This window comes from Lemur catta, chromosome 8 (assembly GCF_020740605.2).
Source record: "Lemur catta isolate mLemCat1 chromosome 8, mLemCat1.pri, whole genome shotgun sequence".
NCBI classification, from domain to species: domain Eukaryota; kingdom Metazoa; phylum Chordata; class Mammalia; order Primates; family Lemuridae; genus Lemur; species Lemur catta.
Window position 1 is genome coordinate 40,872,681 of NC_059135.1, and position 22,921 is coordinate 40,895,601.

Below are 22,921 nucleotides of genomic sequence, written 5' to 3' on the forward strand. Positions count from 1 at the left end.
GATGTTTGAGTCTAGAGTTTAGGGATGACATATACAGGTAAGTCATTAAGAGATGGATGGTGATTTAAGTCATGGGTGTGAATAAGATTGCCCAAGAGAAGTATAAGAAAGAAGAAAGAGGTCCAAGGATAGAACCCAAAGCAATAGTGATACTTAGGAGAAAACTTTAGGTCAAGCAATCAGCAAAAGCAACTGAAAAGTAGTCAAAAGAGAGGTAGGAAGAAAACAAGGTGAATACAGTAAAATTCCTGTACAATAAAAAGAGAATTCATTTGCAGGTAAAAGAAAAAAAAAAGAGTCCACTATATATCAAGAAAAAATGAAATAGGACAATTAACATCAAAATATATCTACTCTGTAATTAAAATTTAAGGATAAAGAATAAAGTCACAGGCAACTTGACAGAAAAAGACACCTTTGAGGGGGGAAATTAGGGTGGATTCAGATATATTTTCTACAGCAGAATGAAGACTGTGCAACAGTGACTAATGTCCTGGGGGAGAGGTCCAATCATAAGATAATAGATATTCTCAGAGTTTGAGAGTGATGGTTTTGATGATTGACTAAAATCAGCATATACTCAATATCAGAAAATTAAAATAGCAAAGAGGTGATCATTTTTTGAACAAAGGACCTAGGAGAAATAAGAAATGCAAATGAAGAAGAAAGGATTGCTATGGGAGGCAAAATGTAGCAGGGAACACCAGGGATGTCTTTTGAGACAGACATCCACAAAATTTTGGAGTCATTGGGTCATTTTTGGAAAACCATACTTAAAGTACTCAGGAATGGAAAAGAAATGGTAAATGAAGCCTTGGTGATCTGAATCCATTTCAATATGTAATTAAGATTAAACTACTACAGGAATTATAATTTCAGAACCAAAATGTAAACGTTGCAAATCCTGGCAAGTAAAACTGAAATAAGCAACAAAAACAGGGAGCGGAGCACACTAGCAGGAAGAAATGTAAGCAGGCTATTCATCTCATCATTCATACATGAATACTTGTCAAAACCTGAAATGTGCTGTTAAGGAAAAACATAAGGACGCCAAACACTTAATGACTTTCATAATCATCTTCCTTGGAATAACCTCTTAGGAACTAATATATATACCTTTTGGCAAAGAAATACATATTTGAAATTTAGTAACTCCTTTGATTCACTTCACTTTCTTTTTTTTTTTCTCCTGTTAAATTCAAGTGAAGTTCAGTGCTTTTTATTTTAAAATTGCATGTATGTCATAATTTCCTTCTTCTAAAGTTAACCCTTCCTATCTATCCATTCATCCACAGTCTCACTTTCCTTAACTACTTATAGCTTAATGTTTAATGTTACAGTTTAGCTGTTAAATGGGGGGTTTTAATAGTTCAATCCCATTGGGCTTTTGTGAGGATTAAATGACATGACAGATGTAAAGTGCTTAGAAACTTATTGGTATAGAGTTGTTTATATAACGTTAAATATGAATTCCTACCTATATATCTATTCTTGCACTTGTGTTTGTGTAGACAGAGTTGCCTGGAATACTGTTAACTAAACATTAACACTGGGATATTTCTGTCTGATAAGATTTTGAGCAATGTGTTCAACTCTATACTTCTGTGATTTTCCATATTGAGTAAATTTTAATAACTAGCATATATCATGTTTCTAAAATAATGAAGCTACTATTCTTAGAAAATCTAACATATGGAAGACCTAATAATGTAAACAATTGATTTTTCAGTGCTTTATCCTGTGTTATCTACACTTTGAGATACATCTTTTCTCAGACTGTGATTGCATAAATTACATCATATCTTTAACTTCTCAGCGACCTTTCTTTTTACTACTTTGCTATGACAACTCTGCAAGTTACAGAGAGAGGATGTGTTCCAATACTTTCTGATATAAAGATTGACACTGGAATCTACCTTTACTTCTTTTGAATATGATTTTAAAAGTTCAGAAAAAAAAAAAAACAATGCCAGCAGAAAGAAAAAATAGATGATAAAAACTTTCTCAGAAACTGAAGAAATAGGTACACAACCGGAGACTATTCTTAAATGTAAAAAAAGGCATAATGGCTCTGGAGTTGCAGTTTCCCATAATTCATAATACTAGAAGAATGGCAAACATGACTTTAGTTTGATTTAAGATACCTGTATTTATTATGCATATATATATATACATTTCCTAAGGGATGAAAGATTATTTTCCCTAAAATGTCTCTTAAAATGTAAGACCACTGTGAGTAGGAATCTTAGTTTGTCTTCTAAAGAGATCTCATGTCTCTGCAGTGAGTGAGCTGGCCATCGGCCTTATCTCACACCACCTGAAGCAAATGATGGAACCCTGGCTGCAATTTGCTCCACCTAACATCTTTCCAATCAATATTTAAAATGCAACCCTATAACCATTGATAATGCAGATTTCTATGATCAAGTCTAAATATTTCCTAAACCCTGGTGTTTCCTGATACATTTTGCCTCACATAACAATCCTTTCTTCTTCATTTGCATTTCTTGTTTCTCCTAGGTCCTTTGTTCAAAAAATGCTCACCTCTTTGCTAATTTTCTACTATTGAGTATATGCTGATTTTAGTCACTCATCAAAACTGTCACTGAAATGATCTTTATAAAACCATTAATTTTTTTTACCTTTTCAAACACTTTATTGTCCAAAACTACATCATCTCCTACTTCGCCTTTCTGCTCAGATCCCTAAGTCTCACATTCCAATCTTCAGAATGCTATTGCTTGAACCCTTTGAGACCAAATGAGACCTTTCCTTTTTCACAAACATTCTTTGGCTATTAACAAGCTTGTGTTTTTATTTCACCTCAGGCCAGAAGCATCCATGTAGAAATGTGAAATTAATGATAAATATATCCAAAACTCAGGAAACTCCTCATTTATAACTATTAATAGATGCTCTCAAGTCGAAGAACCATTTAAGGATATAGATAACACCAAGGGATTTTTATCCAGGAATTATGTTAATAAAAATATCATTAAGCAAAGCAGAATAAGAAAAATATAATACTTTATAGAAGACTAGACATTGTGGCCTCTGTGTTAAGGAGGCAAATATGTAGACTTTATTTAGTCTGCTTAGCTCACTCATATCTCTGCCAAACCCCTGCCTGGTTTTAAATGATGTCCAGAGCATCAATTAACAGACAGGGCTTCACAGATGAAGCAATTTTACATATAACATATGCAAACAGCAGATACATATACATATTCTACTTTGCCTCTGGATCATTTGTTTTCTGGCTAAGCAGGTTAATCTCCAAAATTTGGAATAGTATATCAATGGAAAGAAAAATGGATGTTGAATAGGAAACCTAATTTCTACACTGAATTTTGCTATTATCTTACCAGATAAGCTTGAGCAAATCACAACCTCTCTGAGACTCAATTTATATTGTCAAGAAAATGATAGAATAATGAATCCAGAAGTCCATTTTAACACTAAAAGTTTTTAAATCCGTAACACACATAATGTCTTTTTTAAAAAATAAAAACACTGTAGTCCATAGTGAAATTTTATAAGGAATAACTAATATGAAGTTTTTAGTCTGTATTCATTAATTTCTAGTGGCTATATAACACTTTTTTAGAGTGTTATCATATGTGGAATAGTAGTTTATAATGATGATAACCTTCAAAATTAACTGGAAGCTTATCTCAAGAATTAAGTCATGAGGCCGGGTGAGGTGGCTCACGCCTGTAATCCTAGCACTCTGGGAGGCCAAGGTGGGCGGATTGTTTGAGCTCAGGAGTTCAAGACCAGCCTGAGCAAGAGCGAGACCCCGTCTCTACTAAAAATAGAAAACTATTTTATTTTTAGTGTAAACTAAAACTATTTTATTTTTAGTTATAAACTATATAAGCTAAAAACATATATATATATATATATATATATATATATATATATATAGAGAGAGAGAGAGAGAGAGAGAGAGAGAGAGAGAGAGAAAATTAGCCGGGCATGGTGGCGCATGCCTGTAGTCCCAGCTACTCGGGAGGCAGAGGCAGGAGGATCGCTCGAGCCCAGGAGTGTGAGGTTGCTATGAGCAAGGCTGATGCCATGGCACTCACTCTAGCCCGGGCAACAGAGTGAGACTCTGTCTCAAAAACAAAAAAAAAAGAGAATTAAGTCATGCAATGTTAGGTGTTTACTGTCATTTCTTTTTCCACTTATTGTTGTATTTTACATCTCATTTTCCCTTTATTGTTGTATTTCACTACACAGTCACAATTCAATAAATTTTGAGTTATCACCCTGCTCTTCATTTGTTTCCACATTTTTAGCATGAAAACACCTTATAGTTTCCCACTATAAAGAAGGCAAAGGAAAAAATTAACATTTTGCAGATTCATAATTTACTTTTAAATATGTGCTGATGTTGCTTTGGCACATAAAGGAAACATTCTTTCTGCATCTTTACAGATGCAGAAATATTATCAGCATGCATTATAGTATATATTATTTTTTATTAGAAGAAATGACATTGAAGGTTCAATTTTTATGTCATTCTTCAATTTTTTTAAATTTTATTTAGACACTTTTCACCTTATGCAATCATTCTTCAATTTTAAAATGTCTGAAATAAATATATATTGTATGTATTAGCAAGCATTATTAAAGACAAGTTCTAAAATCTAAGAAAACTTTTTTAAAAGTTTCTTTTTTTTGTTTGTTTTGAGACAGTCTCACCCGTTGCCTGGGGCTAGGGTGGTGGGTGGTGTGGTGTCAGCCTAGCTCACAGCAACCTCAAACTCCTGGGCTCAAGCGATCCTTCTGCCTCAGCCTCCCGAGTAGCTGGGACTACAGGCATGCGCCACCATGCCCGGCTAATTTTTTCTGTGTATTTTTAGTTGTCTGGCTAATTTCTTTCTATTTTTAGTAGAGACTGGGTGTCACTCTTGCTCAGGCGGGTCTCGAACTCCTGACCTAAGCGATCCTCCCGCCTCGGCCTCCCAGAGTGCTAGGATTACAGGCGTGAGCCACCACACCTTGCCTAGAAGGTTCTATATAGCACTGATTTTTAAGTGGTTCCTAAACTTTGAGATTAATTAAAAATTTTGCAATAAGTGATACTGATCATATGGAAAACTGTTTAGTTCTTCATGTTTTTTTACATTTCCCCTGGTATCTACAACCAACAAAATTGGCAAATGTCTACGTTTGCTACTATTATAAAGCTGCTCTAAAGAATCTTATGAATTTGGAATTCAAAGCCATTTTGGATGTTTCAGCAATGCTGAAGGATATTCTCACCTATTACAGAGATGTATCTTTTGCCCAACTTTCAATGATCCCACAAGGTTGAATTTGAATATGTTTTCTTTCTTGATTTTCTTTTTCTTTTTTTTGACATGGTAGAAGATGTCATTTATTTCTAAGACCTTAATTTTCTTCAATTAAGTCATACACCAATATTAACATTTCTTTGACGGGTAGTTTATCATATGTTCACCAAATATAATTTAAGGAACATCAGTAAAATAATTTAGTTATATTAAGATCTTTCTTTACTATGACTCATTAGGCCACAAAATGTCGTAACTTTCTCTCTTCATTAATTTCTTAGCTGTAAAATTCCTCAACATGGTTTTAAAAGGTTTACATGGACTTCCTTATATTTCTACATTTGATTTTAAGATCAGGACTATCTTTGCATTAACATTTTGCTCCAAAATGCAGTCACCACAAAGTAACTCCTATTAACTGAAGGTAACAGACAGGTATAATCACAGTGGTATTTTTCTTTAATGGGGAAAGTATTCTCTTGTATATAAATCCACCAGATTGCCAGTATTAAGTACCTGTCATCCTTATAGAAAAATCATTCTTTCCCCATTGAAACTTTCAGGGTGGTGACAGCAGGACCTAAGCTGATGTCACTGTTTCTGATGTAAAAAGAAAAGATAAAATACCTAATATGTATTCTAAGTGGTTTGTTTTCTGTTTCTCAGATAATAGTGCAAACACTATTCTCAAGATATAGTAATGACTCCTGCCAACTTCAGAGTTGACCGAACACTTTCTATTACAGAGACATTAATAATAATAAGTGTTTGACATATCAGACACTGATCTAAGTTTTTTTTAGTATGTTAACACATTTAAATCTCATAATTATCCAATGAGGTATGTGAAATTACTAATCTCATTTTACAAGTGAGGAAACTCAAGGACAGAAAAGTTACCTAATCTGAATATTAGCTGGGAGAGCAGAACTTTGAATCCAGATAGTTTGACTAAAAAGTGACTACTCTGATCACTGAAATAGGATGCAGCAACTATGTCCCTATAAGATTCTGGTAGAATCAGTGCCCTTGTTGGTATAGACTTGCTCTTGTGGGGCACATCTGAGGATATCATATATCTCAGTTATAATTTCTCTATTATAATTATTATTGAACTGGTTTAGTTAAAAGTTTCTAATGTAAGTGGCCAAGATGTGATTTTCAACCAACTACTAAGGGTTAGAATCCTCGAGTTCTAACAGCTTGCTGTCATATATGATATTGCATCTTTTTGGGTGGAGGTGTTTTTGTTCTTTCTTTGCTTTCTGAAGCCAAATAAGAATTTATAGGCTATAAATGTTAAGTTGTAAAGATTGAGAAGGCCTGGCTAAAAACCACACAACTCACTGAGCAAACAAGACTTCTATCTTATAAAACATATCTAGTGGCAAACAGAGCAAGTTTTATATATGAAACTCTGATACCTCTTGAAGGCATTGAAATGCAAGGTAATCTTTCTTTTTATACCTCTCTTTGACATTCATATTTTATTTTTCTGGCCATGATCTATGTAGTTTTCTTCCGAAATTCTTTGTTTCATGTGCCTGTTTCCTCTCCATAGAGACATCACAAGTTTTTAAGGTCAAGGTCTATGTTCTTATTTGCTTTGGATTCACTTACTTTTGGAGCTTGGAACACACTAAACAATCAAAGAATGCTGACTCTCTTTACTGCTGCATGGTGCAAAGTAAGGTAGTAATCTCGTTAGGACTGCCTTCTTACACATTCTTATACATTATTTTGTATATCTTAAAGCTTGGTCTTTCATAAAAGAATAAAGACATCAGCCTTTTGGGGGATAGTTATTCATTTTAGAATAAAACATTTAATAGCTAAGTCTTTTTATGAAACATTTGTCACAAGTCTTCATCTAGGAAATGACTGTCTTATACCAACAGAATAATAATAACTTGATTAAAATAAAAGTTTGCCAGTATTTCACCTTTATAGAAAAGACAGTTCTGCATTCTCATCAAAAGTTGAAGGAAATGGAAAATACTACAGCCTTCCTTAGGGTGATGAAAAAATCTTTTTTGAATTTTTGCTTTAATGTTCTCACTATCGCAGCTATAGGAAAACTAATACACAGTCTATCTATTGATCTTGTCAGCTTTCTTTTTCAAAATATATCCATATTCTCAGTATTTTTCTCCTCCAGCTCCTATTCTGCTTCAAGTGACAATCATCTGTCTTGCCCTGGCTATCCATCTTTAAATACATGCCTCCATGTCCCAGGATTTTGATTTCATGACCCAATTTTCTCATAGGTCATAACGTCCAGTTTGAAAACATCCCTACAGGTTACACAGCATAACATGAAGGATTCCCAATGAACCTGTACCCATGCCATTACTGCACATTAAAAAACCCCAAAACTAATGAACCCTATGTAGAATAATACTTACTTAAAACCATATTTTGTTTCACATCTACATATGATCTGAAAGTTGCACTATGAATATCAAATGTGAATTTTTGAAATCAATGCTCTATAAAAGGAAAGAATGTAGAACTGAGTTCTAAAAAGAAACTAAAGGAATTATAATATTAAAGCAGAATATTGTTACTTTAAAACTGAAGACACCTCAGCATAAATGTGATTACATATTTCCCCAGGAAGAATTAGAATTCTTAAACAGTTCTGTTAAATTTACCAGCTTAATTTGTAACCAGGGGATGCCAAAAGTGAGCGAAATGATGGGGCTCTTTTAATAGTATGATTATTCTTCTTTTCAGTCAGGATGAAAATAGATACATACATACCATTCCTATGTTAACTCAATTCTTCCTCTGTAATACTTACCATGTCCTTATTTTCCCCTACATATTTATCTACTATCCTATGGTAAACTTAAAACCCTTTACTTGGACATTAAAATAACTTTCTAAGAGGTTTAATGTCAACCCTATATCTTCTGGTCCTAATCAACTTTTATATTACTACGGATTTATCTTCCTAAAATCCTGTTTGATTAGTTCACGAGCCAAATTGCTTATTCTCCCATTCGGTCTTCCCAAAGTACCTTTTTCACCTTGTCCATCATTAGTACTTATGATGATCAGTTTTATATGTCAACCTGGCTAAGTTTTAGTACCCGGTTAGTCAATGAAATTCTTATCTAGGTGTTGCTGTGAAGTAATTTTGCAGATATGATTAACATCTGTTATCACTGGACTTTATGTAAAGGAGATTATCCTGGAAAACCTGGATAGACAGGCCTGAGCCAATCCATTAAATGCCTTAAGAGCAGAATTCAGACAGAACAGGTGCTTGCCTGAAGAAGAAGAAATTCCACAGGTGGACTGCAGGGTCAGCTCCAGCCTAAGAGATTCCACCTTGTCCTTCCTGATGGTCTGCCATATGAATTTCTGACGTGCCTAGCCAGCCCCCATGATCATATAACCCAATACCATGCAATAGATCAATGAAGGTGTATGTATGGGTATGTGTGTATATCCTACTAGTTCTACTTCTCAGATGCATCCCTGATTGATAAAAGACTTTAGCATCACTAGTACTTTAAGTTCCAGCCCAACACTTGCCGTATTCAGTTTGTGTTTTATCCCTGACTGACTGTGCTCGTCCTCCTCCAGACCTCTCAGCTTGAAATGGTCACTCCACCCTTGTTTTGACCCTTGGAAATCCTACCTCATCTCTACTTTCATAAAACAGGAGTGACTCTCCGAATCTCTACACCTTTCTGTGTCATTTGAATGGCACAGAACATGATGTGCCTTTTACTGAGTTACTTTTGTATGGTTAACTATTTTTTATTTTCTTTATGACAAAAAGTCTCTAAGAATATAAGCCACGTGCCATACAGTTCTGAAGCACCACCAACATTCAGTGACCCTTCAGCAACATAACAACCATTTAATGAATAAATGAATAATGATGAACTATTACATACATAAAAAGAAGCAAATTTTTGAAGTCAGATCTCAGTTGTTTTAGTCTGGCTCAGGCTTACTAGTTTTGTGACAAGAGGCAAATTACATACTCTTTCTGCATTGTTTTCTCATATGTAAAGTGGTGATTACATTGATACTGTACTGGGTCACGGCAAATGCTAAATGGGATAATGTTACCCATTACTATGCAAGTACCAGCATAGTACTTGCATATGTTGGGGCTCAATGAAATGTAACTACTTAATAATTATATGAGAAATGTTATTATGCATTAGTTATCAAATATATTTACACTGAACACCTACTATGAGACAGGCACTTTGGTAAGTCCTATGAAAAATAAAAAAAATAAATTAATGATTGCTGACATTTACTGAGTAGTTATTTTATTTTAGACACTGTTCTAATACTTTTAACTCCTTTATGTCTACAACTATTGTGAGAAATTACTGTTATTATCAATCCTATTTATAGGTGAATAATCATAGACATAGAAAGGGTAATTTGCCCAAAGATTCATAGCTAGTAAGTGTTGGAGGCAAGATATAAACCGAGACTATCTAGTTCTAGAGTCTATATTTTTTCCTGTTGTGCCTAGCTATTTCTTGTGGACACAGATTTAGTTTTCAAGTAGCATATACTGTAAACGAGAGGTGCAAAACATCTTCAAAAATAACACTACTAAAATATCAACCTAAAAGTGCCATAAACAACGAAAGTCAGGAAAAAAAAGTTTTTCAAATTGTTTTAATGATATTTGGTATGAGTACAACATACATTACCACTCATGAGGCCATGTTAGAACAGATAAAACCAACCTGTCCTTCCATATTTTACAGACCCCAGTCTGGGAAGATGTTTATGTGACGTCTACTTCAAGTAGGACGTCTTACAGTTGTTATGCACCTGTGAATTAGCACAGGCAACTTTTCCATGTAGACAAATAGATTAATCGGCAAGGTTAAAGGTAGTCCTAATTATAATGTAATGTTTCAATCCTTTATAAACCAGTTTTCAAAATGAGGCATTCCAATCACATAAAAATAAATGACCTTGGTGATTTCAATTAAAGGATATAATTCTACCACGATTGATAATATTATCAAAAACTGAGCAGACACCTAAAAATAATAGCTTTCTAGATTAAATTTTTTTTGACATTGATTTCATATAGTTTATCAAAAGTTAATATGAAGAATATCTGTGGAAATGATGGATAATATTAACTTTTTTTTCTCATTCAGTTAACTAAACCCTTCATACTAAATCATGGTAATCAATCTTCATATTAACTTTACAGGGAAATTTGTAAGCACTACAGTGATGTCAAGCATATTAGAAGGTTTCAAGTATATTTTACATAGAACATATTTTAGAGCATCTTCTTTGCTGTGAAGTCAGCAAGAAAAATATAGTTGCTGCACTCTATAAATCTTACTTCTGAGCAACACTTCTGGAAGAACTTTTTCTAGATGGCCTTTAAAATGGTTTTCTCCTGCCAATTCAGCACTCTAGATCTGCACTCTAGTGGTTCCCTATTAAACACCATTAACTTTGTTTTCAGTAAATGTTTTTTATTTTTCCTGAAATAATTCCTATACCTAATCTCATTATATCCCAGAATACAGTTTACTAATCCATAAACCCTTAAGTTCTCTTACAAAAATACAATTTTCTGTTTTCCTCTATGCTGTCTCCAAAGTTCAGTTGCTTAAACTTGACCAATTCCCAATCCCATCTCTCTCTCTCTTTTTTTTTTTTTTGAGACAGAGTCTCACTCTGTTGCCCAGGCTAGAGTGCTGTGGCGTCAGCCTAGCTCACAGCAACCTCCTGGGCTCAAGCAATCCTTCTACCTCAGCCTCCCGAGGAGGTGGGACTACAGGCATGCACCACCATGCCTGGCTAATTTTTTCTATGTATTTTTTTTTAGCTGTCTAGCTAATTTCTTTCTATTTTTAGTAGAGACTGGGTCTCGCTCTTGCTCAGGCTGGTCTCAAACTCCTGACCTCAAGCGATGCTCCTGCTTCGGCCTCCCAGAGTGCTAGGATTACAGGCATGAGCCGCCACATCCCACCCCCAATCCCAACTATGTAATTCACTGTGTCTCTTCCAAATTTTGACTCAGATTTCTCTGAAAACTATTTTGGGTTTGGTGCTCATTAACTACAAAATAGCATCTTTCTTTAAAGTCCATTTTATAAATTGCATTCCTTCATTTGTCCACTTTCCCAACAACAACAAATCAAATCTTTAAAGACATGGAGTATATACTAATGTTTCCACTTCTTTTCTAAAGTGTCACAAGAGATACAGAATATCTTAAACAAAAACAAAAACTTTAAGCAGTTTTGTTTGCAACTTAAAAGAATCACAAAAAATGCATTTTTCTGTGCTTTCATAATAGTTTAAGCTTTGTTACTTTTTTCTTGGATGATAATTACATTCATTAAAACTACAGCTCATTTTTCTCATTTCCAGGCTAATTTTATATTTAGTCTGAGTAATGAAACATTAATATGTTTTTAAATGAAGCTAATTTGTTAGTTGATTTCTTACATGCTTTGATATTGTAAATAATTTTAATAATAGTCAAAATCACTTGAAGAAAATACATGCGTGACTTAAGGATATACTTCTCATATGATATACTACATAATTATTTTATTTATGTGATTTTTTTTCAGGAATCAATTATCAGGAAATGTCCAATGCATAAGCAATCTTTGTAATATTAACCATGAACTATAGCAAAATAAAATTAAATAATATATTAACTATTTTTACCTTTGCATTATAGGGAATGAAATGTTTTGATAAAGCTTCAGGTGTATGCATCCATGTTTTGTCTGCAATAAAGAATACACAGTGTTAAACTAAATTACAGGTCTCCATGATATTATATTCATGCATTAGCATTTGTAGGTAGTCTGAGATGGGTGGTAGTACTTTTAATTCTGAGATTCCCTTGTTAAATTGGGAAAGAATAACCAAATATAAGAACAATGTAGTTGGAGATTGATTCTGGGATTCTTTCCTTGGTATAAAAGTCTCTAACTTTTCTTTTGAAAGTTTTCAAATAATACAAATGATACTTTTTAAAAAACTATATAAATAAAACATCAGTGGGCTATGAATAATTATATCAATTATGTGATTAAAAACAAGTATCTTTCTTCTTTTACTTTATGCTCTCATGAATTGCAGGTGACTTTACTTAATTTCCAGGACAATAAAAAAACCTGCTCTTTAATTCATTGTGATTATTATATTTTAGCATCAAGATTTAACTATTCTAAACTCAAAAGAAGATATTTAAACTCATTGTATTATGGATTATTTATATTTGTATTACTTATATTTTCATTAAATTTTTGAACTTTATTAGTATATTCAATATATTTTCCAAAATACGTCATGGAATGTATAAGGGGGAGAAAAAATGTTAATGTTTACAGAAAGCAAACTGACTTTTTTTTGAAACTACATCTGTTTGGAGTAAAACTTCTCAATGTTCAAATATGTTTTGTCTCCATTAGTGGTGTTTTGTGTGTATTTTATTCTTCATGGGAGTTTAAAAATTTAGAATCAATATTATAAACAGAATAAAATCAAAGATGTATTTTACCATTAAAAATATTAAATAAGTACACACTGATAGAAAACACTGGATTAATAAAAAAGTATTTTCAAAATTCAATTCAGAATATTTTAAAATGGTGTTAACAGAATCTAATTTGATATCATTAATACGTTCTCAAACTTAGGGAATGTGATGACAGAGAAAATGGCATATATTCTTGGAATTTTAATTATTTTATACCATTTGAAGGATAATGCATTATATATATATTTTTTAAACATGTTTATAGGATGCAATGCAGTATCTGTAAGAATCTATAATACAAAAAAAATGAAGAATCAATAGCATTGGGAGTACTTCTGAATATTGGAGCAGATATGTGATAGCTATATTTGGGTGAAATATTTTAGGAAGCCATGTATTCTAAGCTTCAAAAAGCAATATTGACATTGAAATTTAATGTGTGAAATTCTTTTTGTATGTGTTTTCATCTTAATTATACTTTTTACGATTGTTAATGGATAGTGATATGATTAATTCAAGAACAATTTGTGCTTAGACTTGGTATATAGTCTTGCCCTTGTATATTAAAAGAAGTAAATCACAATACTGTACACCAAAACAATAAAACACCAAAGCAATAAAAAACCAAACACTTGCCTTTAGGAAACCTAAAAAGATATCCAATTTCTCTTTTTACCCCTTCACTCAATTCTCATGTCTCCTTTCCAAAACATACAACACTTCTCAGGATGATGTAAAGTCCGACTAAAGTCTGAATATGATGGTTCATACCAATCCTGAGACAGAGAAATAATTGCTTTTTCCTATAAACCACTATTATTTGAAAACTGATTATACTGTCTCTGTTATAGTGTCATGTTGCAGTGACCTAGAAAGGATAAGTATACCTGTTTCTGGTGATAGACTAAAATAATCACAATATTAAATTTCAGTGGAGAAGCTGCAGTTCCTATAAGGATAAGAATCAGCATTCACACATCAAGTGCTAATGATTTAGTGGTTGTTCATTACACATAACCTCTACTACAGGCAGTGCATTTATTAATATAAAACCTAAGAATTTAAAAAATGAGTCCGTACTGTCATCCTCACTTATACTTAGCAAAAGAAAAAAATTAACAGAATAAAACTCTTTATATTAACTCATATAGCTACAATTGAACCTTGAGGAGGGAATATACATGATGGTCCATGGAATATACATGATGATCACTAATGTGTTCACAGAAGAATTGGCTATATGGAAATAGTATAGAAATGGGAACATGAAGAAAGTGTTCCTCTTCCTTGAAATTAAACTAAAATCACTAACTCAATATGGAACACTCACATCAAAGGAAAGTCAACATTTCAAAATATTGGACAAATATCAAACCACTCTGACTGCTGGGTCAACAAATTTAGGTGTTCAAACTGCATTTAGATTAAGAACTCATCAAGAAAGATGCAGTAACTTTATTTTTGTATCATCAGAGCTTAACATGGTGAAAGCACCTACTCTGAGTAAATTTAAAACTAAATGCTGCTGTATGAACAGATGCATTTGAATAAAATTTTCATTAAAAAAGAAAATATTTAAATATTGAATTTTAAGTGCTGTGCACTGTTATGTCTACTCATCAGTACGTCAACTAAGTTAAAGAAAATAAAGTGTAATTAGTTGAATTATTTAATCACATTTATTCACATGCTATGCTTTCTGCTTTTTACTAAATTATTTATTTTTTATATAATAATTAGAATGTATAATTTTAAAAATTAAAAGAAAGCTAGCCTACAGTAAGAATCTAAAACAAATATAATCATTAAAATTTAATCTATGATTATGTTAGACTAATTTTTAATGAGCTTTTCAAAATAGCTCGAAATGATGCAATTCTAATATATTCAGTCCTTTTCAAAATCTCTGAGCATCTCTAATACCATTAGAACATTTTAAAGAAAATCAGTGAAATACCTGGCTAATTCAAATGAAGAATGCCAAATTACTAATTTGGAGATTTAATAAAGAGAAAAAACAATTATGCTTAGGTTTAAGATGATGATCTTCTTCCCTGAGGCTTCTGAGGCTCAGGATCATTTAGTAAGTTTGCATGTGATGACCAAGTAAATTGGATATCTATGAAATAAAGAGATAAGCTTTTATTGATAGGAGACAATCTTGCTATGTAGAGAATACTGTACACAGTATATGTTGATGCTGGTTTTCGGAAATATGACTTGAATTATATATTTTCTAGTGATATAATTATAGCTCCAGATTGTCAGAATACATAAATTCTCTTGTAAAATTCAAGTTTTCCATCTCAAATTTAAATTCAATCAAATAGTGCTATTGGTTGAAACCAAGATTGGGGGCTCTGAGAATTATTTTCTTTAACAACCTCACTAAATGAGAGAGTCAGAATTGATTGGCAAACTTAAGGTAGAGCTTCCAGTACCAAGTTTTAACTTGGAGTTGGAGCAAAATATTCATCAATATTTTCCTGATAAGGATATTTGATCATTAGGCTTGAGAAATAAGAGAAGCCAAAAGAAATTTAAAGAGAATGAAGCAAAACAGGAAATAACAAGTGCTTCTGCTTTTTGATTCTCCAAATCACTCCAATTTTCCCCATGGTTATACAACCCATGGTGTTCAAACTGTGCTCAAAGGAGACAAATATACAATTGCTGGTTACTCATATTACTATCCAACCCTTGGGATTTCTCAATGAAAAGCCACTTTTATCCCCTTCAAATAAATAATAAATTAGAAATGTGGAGTTCCAAATTTCAAGCCCTGGGAAAGAGAATTTTAAATATATTTTAAAAAAGAGAAGGTCTAGAAGTATTTTTAAAAAATAAGTGTCATTAAATCATAAGTTGTGATGTCAGGTTTCTATTCCTTTATTAAAATACTTCAATATATCATAGAATTATTTCTAGACTCTATTACTAGTAAAAATAATACAAAAATAGTATTTTACTTTTGGTATGTGTTTTGACTCGGAAGAAAGCTATGGACTGTAATCAATGTCATTTTGTTTTCCCCTTATTCAGAAAAATAAGTAAAATAATAAATTTCCAGCTTCTCAGGGTTGAAAACTGCCTTAAAGGTCACATTATCTAAATTCCTACTGAATACATTAATCTTCTGAACCACATCCAAGTGTTTGAACACCTCCTACTTCAGTGACCAAAAAGGTAGTAATCTGAGTAATTCCATTAAACTTTTACATGACTTTGCTAGATTTTTTTTTCCTACATTAAATCAATGACCTTATAATTTACACCTATTTGTCCTTTATTGAACTCAGTCCCACGGCTAAATGGCAGCCCTTCAAATACTGAAAGACAGCTCTCATTACCACACCAAGGGTTCTCAGCCAATGCTTCTTGTCACATAGTTGAAAGTCTTGAAGTCATCCCAGTCTTTCCCATCTGGGCATGTCACAATGTGTCATTTAACCCTTCAACACTTTAAAGAGAGAACACACTGTGCCTGGCTGCATGGAACAGAACAGAACACTCTAGTCTGTGGTTCTGGACTGTTTATATCTATACATTAGAAAATGAACTGCAGAGTCTTTGATAATCACACTGTTGATTTTATTCCTTAGCCATTTTTTACCCACACAACACTTAAGGTGCAGCTTCCAAACCACAACAATATATCAATAATGGCAAAAGTATTAGATTTTCTGGACCCTTGTTTGGCAATTGGCAATATCTTATTAAGTTTGTAGTGTGGAATGACCTAATTGGCCATTTTTCCCCATCTATGTGTAATCCTATCATATCATTCATCTTTCTGCTTTCAATCATCTATGAATTTGATTAGCATTAAGTATTCTCTCAGAATTCATTGATAACATGTTAAACAGGAGAGAGCCCAGGCCCTCCACTAGAGAACTTCTTCCAGAATGACAGGATGTATTATTTTAACTTCACTGAACTAGATGAAGTTTTCAAATTTTTTCTTTCTTTGTGAGTGTATCATGAAATAATTCGCCAAATGCCATGTTTTCCTATCCATTAAAAAATAACATCTAACTAGTGGTTTCTTTCAGTCCTATATACTGATAATTATGATATACTGCATTTATATTCATTTTAATTTCCAACCTGAAAATTAATAATAAACTTATTTTGGTCTCTTTGCTATCAATTCACCTACTCTCAATTCTCACACACTATTCAGTAATACATGAAGCACACACACACACACACACACACACACACACAAACACACACACACCCATGAATGGATTTATATCATTGCAATCATATGGAAGCCTAGGGAATTAAGTATTATATGACTACATATAATACTTAGCACTAGATTTCAGATCATTTTGTTTTTTGCAATTTCGCAATACAGCATAACATTGCCAGAGAATACCACATATGTATTGTGAATACAGTATATTAAACAACTCCATTCTTTCATTAAGGTGGTAACTAAAGAAAGTGAATTAACAATGTTTTGCAGATTTTTGTTGCTCTAATATAACTTGATTCCTGAGCCATGTGGTTTGATAATAGAAAAAAGGTGATTTCTTAACATCTTTGCTTTATTTTTATAACAATATGGGTTTGACTTCCAGGTCCTTTAAAATGAGCACACTTACCTTTCTTTCTGCTAAAAGCACGGTTCATGATGAGGATCAGCCCAATAAATTTTCAGTTCAATCACACTTTATATCCTATAAAAATGGCAAATATTAAAACATAAATGTCTGATTCCACTTGAGTGATGGAAAAAATTTAAAATAAATAAATAAATGAATAATAGGAAAAACATAAAGAAGGATTATTAACCAACCTCTTTTGTACTAGCACATTTTTAATTACAAAGCCTTTTTAACTTTTTTAAAATATTTGCAAACAATATTCTAAAATGCCCCCAAAGGACACTGGTAAGAATAAACATAAGTTTATTTTTAGTATTACAAGTGGCACAAGCACATAAGAACATCTCAACTGAAATTCCTCCATAGTTCCTTAATTTTGTCTTTTTCCTATTATACATCCATCATTAATTATATTTATCTACAAATTGAAGGACAAAAAAGATTCATACTTTTTCCTGAGCCGATTGGTAAGAAGTGTTGTCAAGTTTGAGATTCTCACTATCAGCAGTGGTAGATAAACAGAAGTCTTTTTATTGTCTTTGAGGATAAAATCACTTTTATAAATTCACTTACACATGTAAACACTTATTTACTTTTTATTTAACTGAGGCCCAAAGAGGTTTCATGATTATTACAAAATCACAAAGACAGGTGATACACTAGGAGTAGTGGTTAAGAACATGGGACATTACTTACCACTTAGGTGAACTAGAAAAGCTGTTGGCACAGTACCTGTGCCAAGACTAGGTGTGGTAGGATGGCACTTGCACAGTATCTGATGCATATTGAGTTCAGAAAATATTAGCTACTGTCATTCTGTTAGCTATAGCATGGATCCAAATCTAGTGCTCTCTTCTTTATGTGCATTATTTATTCATCAAAAAGATTCTCTTAATACCTGTTTTGTGATTTATTCCACTATGAGGGCTGTACATTGAAACCAGCAGCTTTGTTAAAGGACTTTATGCGCTGTGAAGTGGTTGTCCAATTGCGACATTGCAATTTTATTTATCTAATGTCTTCATGTAACAAAACAAAACATTTCTAGAGTATCCCCTCAGAGACTCAGAGACAATTAACATTAAGGTATCAGAAGGAGGTTAAGATTCTATATATTCACTGGCATTGCATTATAATCTATATTTGGGATCCATGCAAAAGTTACTCTTAGTGATGAAGCTGGCAGAATTAACTTCTTTGTTGCTCTGTCAACTAAACATTCTTGAATTAAGATAGCTTGTCACTTCTAATTTATCTTCTGTAAGGACTAGTGCTAAAGGCATATTTCAAGGTAACTCAAAGAATTTCTTAGAATTAAAATATTATGCTATTCTTTCAGTAACTTGCATTTTCTCACTTTTCAGGATAAATTCAACTACATTAAATAAAACTGTTTAATAATGTGCTTCCTTGACAATCCAGAGAACTGCTTCAATAGAAATCAAAGGAAACTCATGTGCTTGATGTAAGAGCCTGATCCTGTGTGCTTCCCTTTTCAGATGACAAGAGGGTAATTGAACTCTGCGGAAAACCTTACCCACTTCCTTTCCAATCCTGCCAGAGGTCTCAGTTGGTAGATGAGAGAAACCAAGAGCTCTACATGATTCTGCAAATACATTCCCAGTTCCACCCTAAGATTCAGACTCAACACCACTTCCTGCTGAGACCTTCATGATAATTTTATCATGTCCCTTATTCCTGAGTGTGTCAGTCAACCTGCGAAATCCAGGGTCCCCAGGTCACTCTCATCACTCATATGCTAATCCTAACATCTTGGATTCTGTAACATCTCTCCCCTCTCCCATTGTCTGAAAACATTTCACTGTGTCATCTGGCATTCACAGTAAATCATCATCAACATGTACTTGGCATTTTTCCTGAAGTTTCCCTCTACATTGTTGCTCTTAATGAAACATTGTTGTTGCCTGAGAAAATTAGTTCTTCTGCAGTCTTTAAAGAGGTGAGCTGCTTGTCACCCACACGTGTTATACCATTAGACCAAAAGAAATGATTTGTCTTCTCTTGTCTTTCAAAACCGCCAATTTCTTTGAAGATTACATCATTAGACTATATGTATGCAAAAGAATACAATGCAACAGAGAATACAATATATTCTGTATCACCCCAAAAGTCATTTTAACCTATGACCTAATATATGGGGCTAGGTAATGATCATATCCTGAAGCAATAATGGAAATTCAAAAACAACTGGCGGAAAAGTAACATTAATGTATCCAAATGTAAGATTCAATTTCTCTGGAAAAATAAAGTAACCAAATACTATTAAGTTTATTAATCAGCAGATCAAATTCAGTATACCTCTTCACTACCTAAATTTCACCATTAGCAGGTGGACATTTTCAACAATAGATGATTGTAATAAATAAAAAAGTAGTCTAATACTATATGATTTAAAAATTCATAAAATTAAATAATAGTGTAACTTTCAACTAAGAACAATATAACATAAACTCTTTGGAGGCATATAAACAAAAGATAAGAAAACCTTAGCATAGTTACATAAAGTTCATTTGGTCAAACATGGAGAGTATAAAACAACATGACTATACTATGACTCTAAAACACCAAAAGAACTTTTGCTTGCCCACAAAATGCATAAATATAAATGTAAATAAATATCAGATCAGCCATTCTTATATCATAAATAAACTCTAAATTCACTCTCCAGACCCCACTGTTAGTACATTTATTTGAGCTGATGGACACTTTACACTTCTTTGTAAAACATATCTTACTATCCCATCAGAAAATAAGTAGATAGTAGCTGCTTTGTTCACTACCCTGATGTGTATAATATAGTTCACGACACTAAGTTGGCATTTAACATACTGCTTATTTATTTCATGTGTTAACAACATACGTTTTAATGCACTTTTATAATTGAGATAGATATTAACATAGTTATAAATTTAATACATTAATAACTGAGGAAATACAAGGTCTATGTAAATTGACTTTATTTCCATTTATAGTGTAACACAAATCCTTCCTTTTGGATAAAATTTTCATAAACATTCTTTCAGTGGCTACATAGACATGGATGTATCATTTCCCCATTATTAAATGACCGTTACTTCTAAATTTTAGATAAATTACATATATATAGAAAAAGAGAATAATTTACATAAAATTTTATTTTTTTATAAAATAGCATCCCAGAGTAAAATTTACTAGGTCTAAATTATTACTACTTTAGGTTTTCTACTTTTTAAAATTAAACATAAAAGGGTTATAACAATTTACATGATGATCATTTAACTTCACACTCCCCAGGATTGAATATTGAAAAGTATGATGGTGGCAGTGGGGGGAAGGGCAGGAGGGCAAAGGTGCTATACTTTTTAGTTCTTGTTTTATGCAAAATTCTTTGGGATTAAAAGGGCTCTATAACGGGATATGAGAATTTATACTGATTTCCCCAATGGTATTAAAAACAAAAGAGCCACTACCATTCAATGAATAAGCCAAACCTTCTTAGAAATTTATGTTGCCATCTTTCCATATATTAAGTACAGCTATGTAGACCTACTTAGACACTGCTGCTTCTGGCCAAGATGAAGTAACAGAGGCTAGATTTATCTTCACCACTGAAAATGTCTAAAAACAAGAGAAAATGTATGAAACAATAGCCCCTAAGACAGTGGATATCAGGCAACAAAGGACACTGATCTATAAGAAATGAGGAAAAAAATGAGATAATCTGTATAATTTTCCCAGTTTTCTGCCTCAAGAAAACTTCTATACTATGGTCCAGAGAAGTGGAAGCTAGTCAGATCCCAACAATCTCCCTGAGCTGAGAAGACATAGCTGAGAATGTAGTGAAACTAAGGTATCTAACGGTCACAGTCCAGAACACTGGAGAGGAGCAAGCTATACAGAGAGAACCAAAGATATTTGCAGAAGACCCTTCTTACAATTGAATTTAGTATTGATCGACTATCCAAGGCTGAAAAGAGAGCCACCCACAAGTTTAGCAAGAATAGTGCCTGTAGCTCACAAAAGAGCCAACAGCAAGGGAGGAAAATTTCATAATTCATAGGACATAAATTAGATTACCAAGAAGTGTCTCAACTTATTAATGGGGAAAGATTAAAATTAGAATAAATGTTGCTTTGGTACCACCTAACAAATCTTAAAAGTAAGACCCAAAAGTATCAAACTGTTTCCAAGTAATTTCACTGTATCACAAAACTATGCTCAAGAATATTTTAAAGAATACATAAATATTCAGCACATAATACGGAAAAATTCATAATGTCTGGAATCCAGTAAAAAAAAAAAAAACCACATCAGGCATACAAAGAAGTAGAAAAATGAACTCCATAATGAGGAGAAAAATCAATAAAAATTGGTCCAGGAATGACAAAGAAGTGATAGGCAAGGACATTCGAGCATGTTTCGTATATTCAAGCAGTTAGGGGAAGGATTAAGAAGTTGTTAATTAGAGACACAGAAGATATAAAAAACACTAAATGAAACTTCTAGAAATGAAAACCATGGTTGATGAGATAAAAAGTACACCAGATGTGTTTGCAGCTGATTAGACATCACAGAAGAAAAGAAGAGAGAGAAAAGAGAATGATGGAAAGGAAAGAAAGAGGAGGGAAGAATCATTAAACTATTAGAAGAATTTAAGTGGTCAAATAGTCCTTGAAGGAGAAGAGAGAAGGATAGAAAAATTATTTGAAAAAATAAAGGCTGAGAATTTTCCAAACTTGATGAAAATATAAACCCAGAGATCCAAGAAGCTGGACAAACCATAAATACAAGGAACAAGAAGAAAACTACACAATGATACATCATAATCAAATTGTTTGAATCCAGTGATAAAGAAAATCTTAAAAGATGAGACATTAAGTAAAGAGGAATGAAGATTAGGATGGCAGCAGTTTGCTTGTCCGAAATAATGCAAACTCTTAAGAGAAAGGCAGAAGGGAAACATCTTTAAAATACTGAAAGTAAAAAAATTTAATGAAGAAACAAATAATCTGATTAGATATGGGGAAGAGTAAGAGTAATTTTTAAGGCCCATTTTGAGCTTCTTTATAAAACACTATTCTATATATGTAATAAATAAAAAATATATATAATATTTTAACATAAAGTTTGTGTGTATGTAAGATTTTTAGTCCAATTTGATTTGTGTTCCAAAGGAAATTATAAAATGTATTCCTTTCTTTATTTAAAAGTGGCTTAAATTTTTAATTTGAATTATCCAACTGATAAATCATGAAGCACCAATATGTATTTTTTCCTTTATCTTTCTTAAGCATCTAGAGGCAGGATACTATATCAAATATTTATAGTAAGTTGAAAATACCATCAAGCAACCTTATAAATTCATTTGATATCTACAGTAAGTCTGAATATATTCAAAACCATAAATGGAATATTTAAATATGATCAAGATAAAAATTCACATATCATAATTTATTCATAATTTATTGAAACACCACTCTAAGTTT

At 32.6% G+C, this 22,921-nt stretch overlaps 1 protein-coding gene across 3 annotated transcripts in view; it reads right to left on the reverse strand.

Moving 5' to 3' along the window:
• The window catches only part of GULP1 (GULP PTB domain containing engulfment adaptor 1), a 251,733-nt gene that overhangs the window by 90,179 nt on the left and 138,633 nt on the right, over positions 1-22,921 (reverse strand). For all 3 annotated transcript variants that reach the window (XR_006736738.1, XM_045558710.1, XM_045558711.1), the window contains exons 3-4: positions 17,433-17,507; positions 12,000-12,061 (exon numbers count right to left, since the gene is read on the reverse strand). Coding sequence is in view for 2 of the 3 variants with exons in the window: in XM_045558710.1 (XP_045414666.1) it covers positions 12,000-12,061; positions 17,433-17,460 (90 nt within the window). In the remaining variant the exon portion in view is untranslated. The remainder of the gene's footprint in view (positions 1-11,999; positions 12,062-17,432; positions 17,508-22,921) is intronic.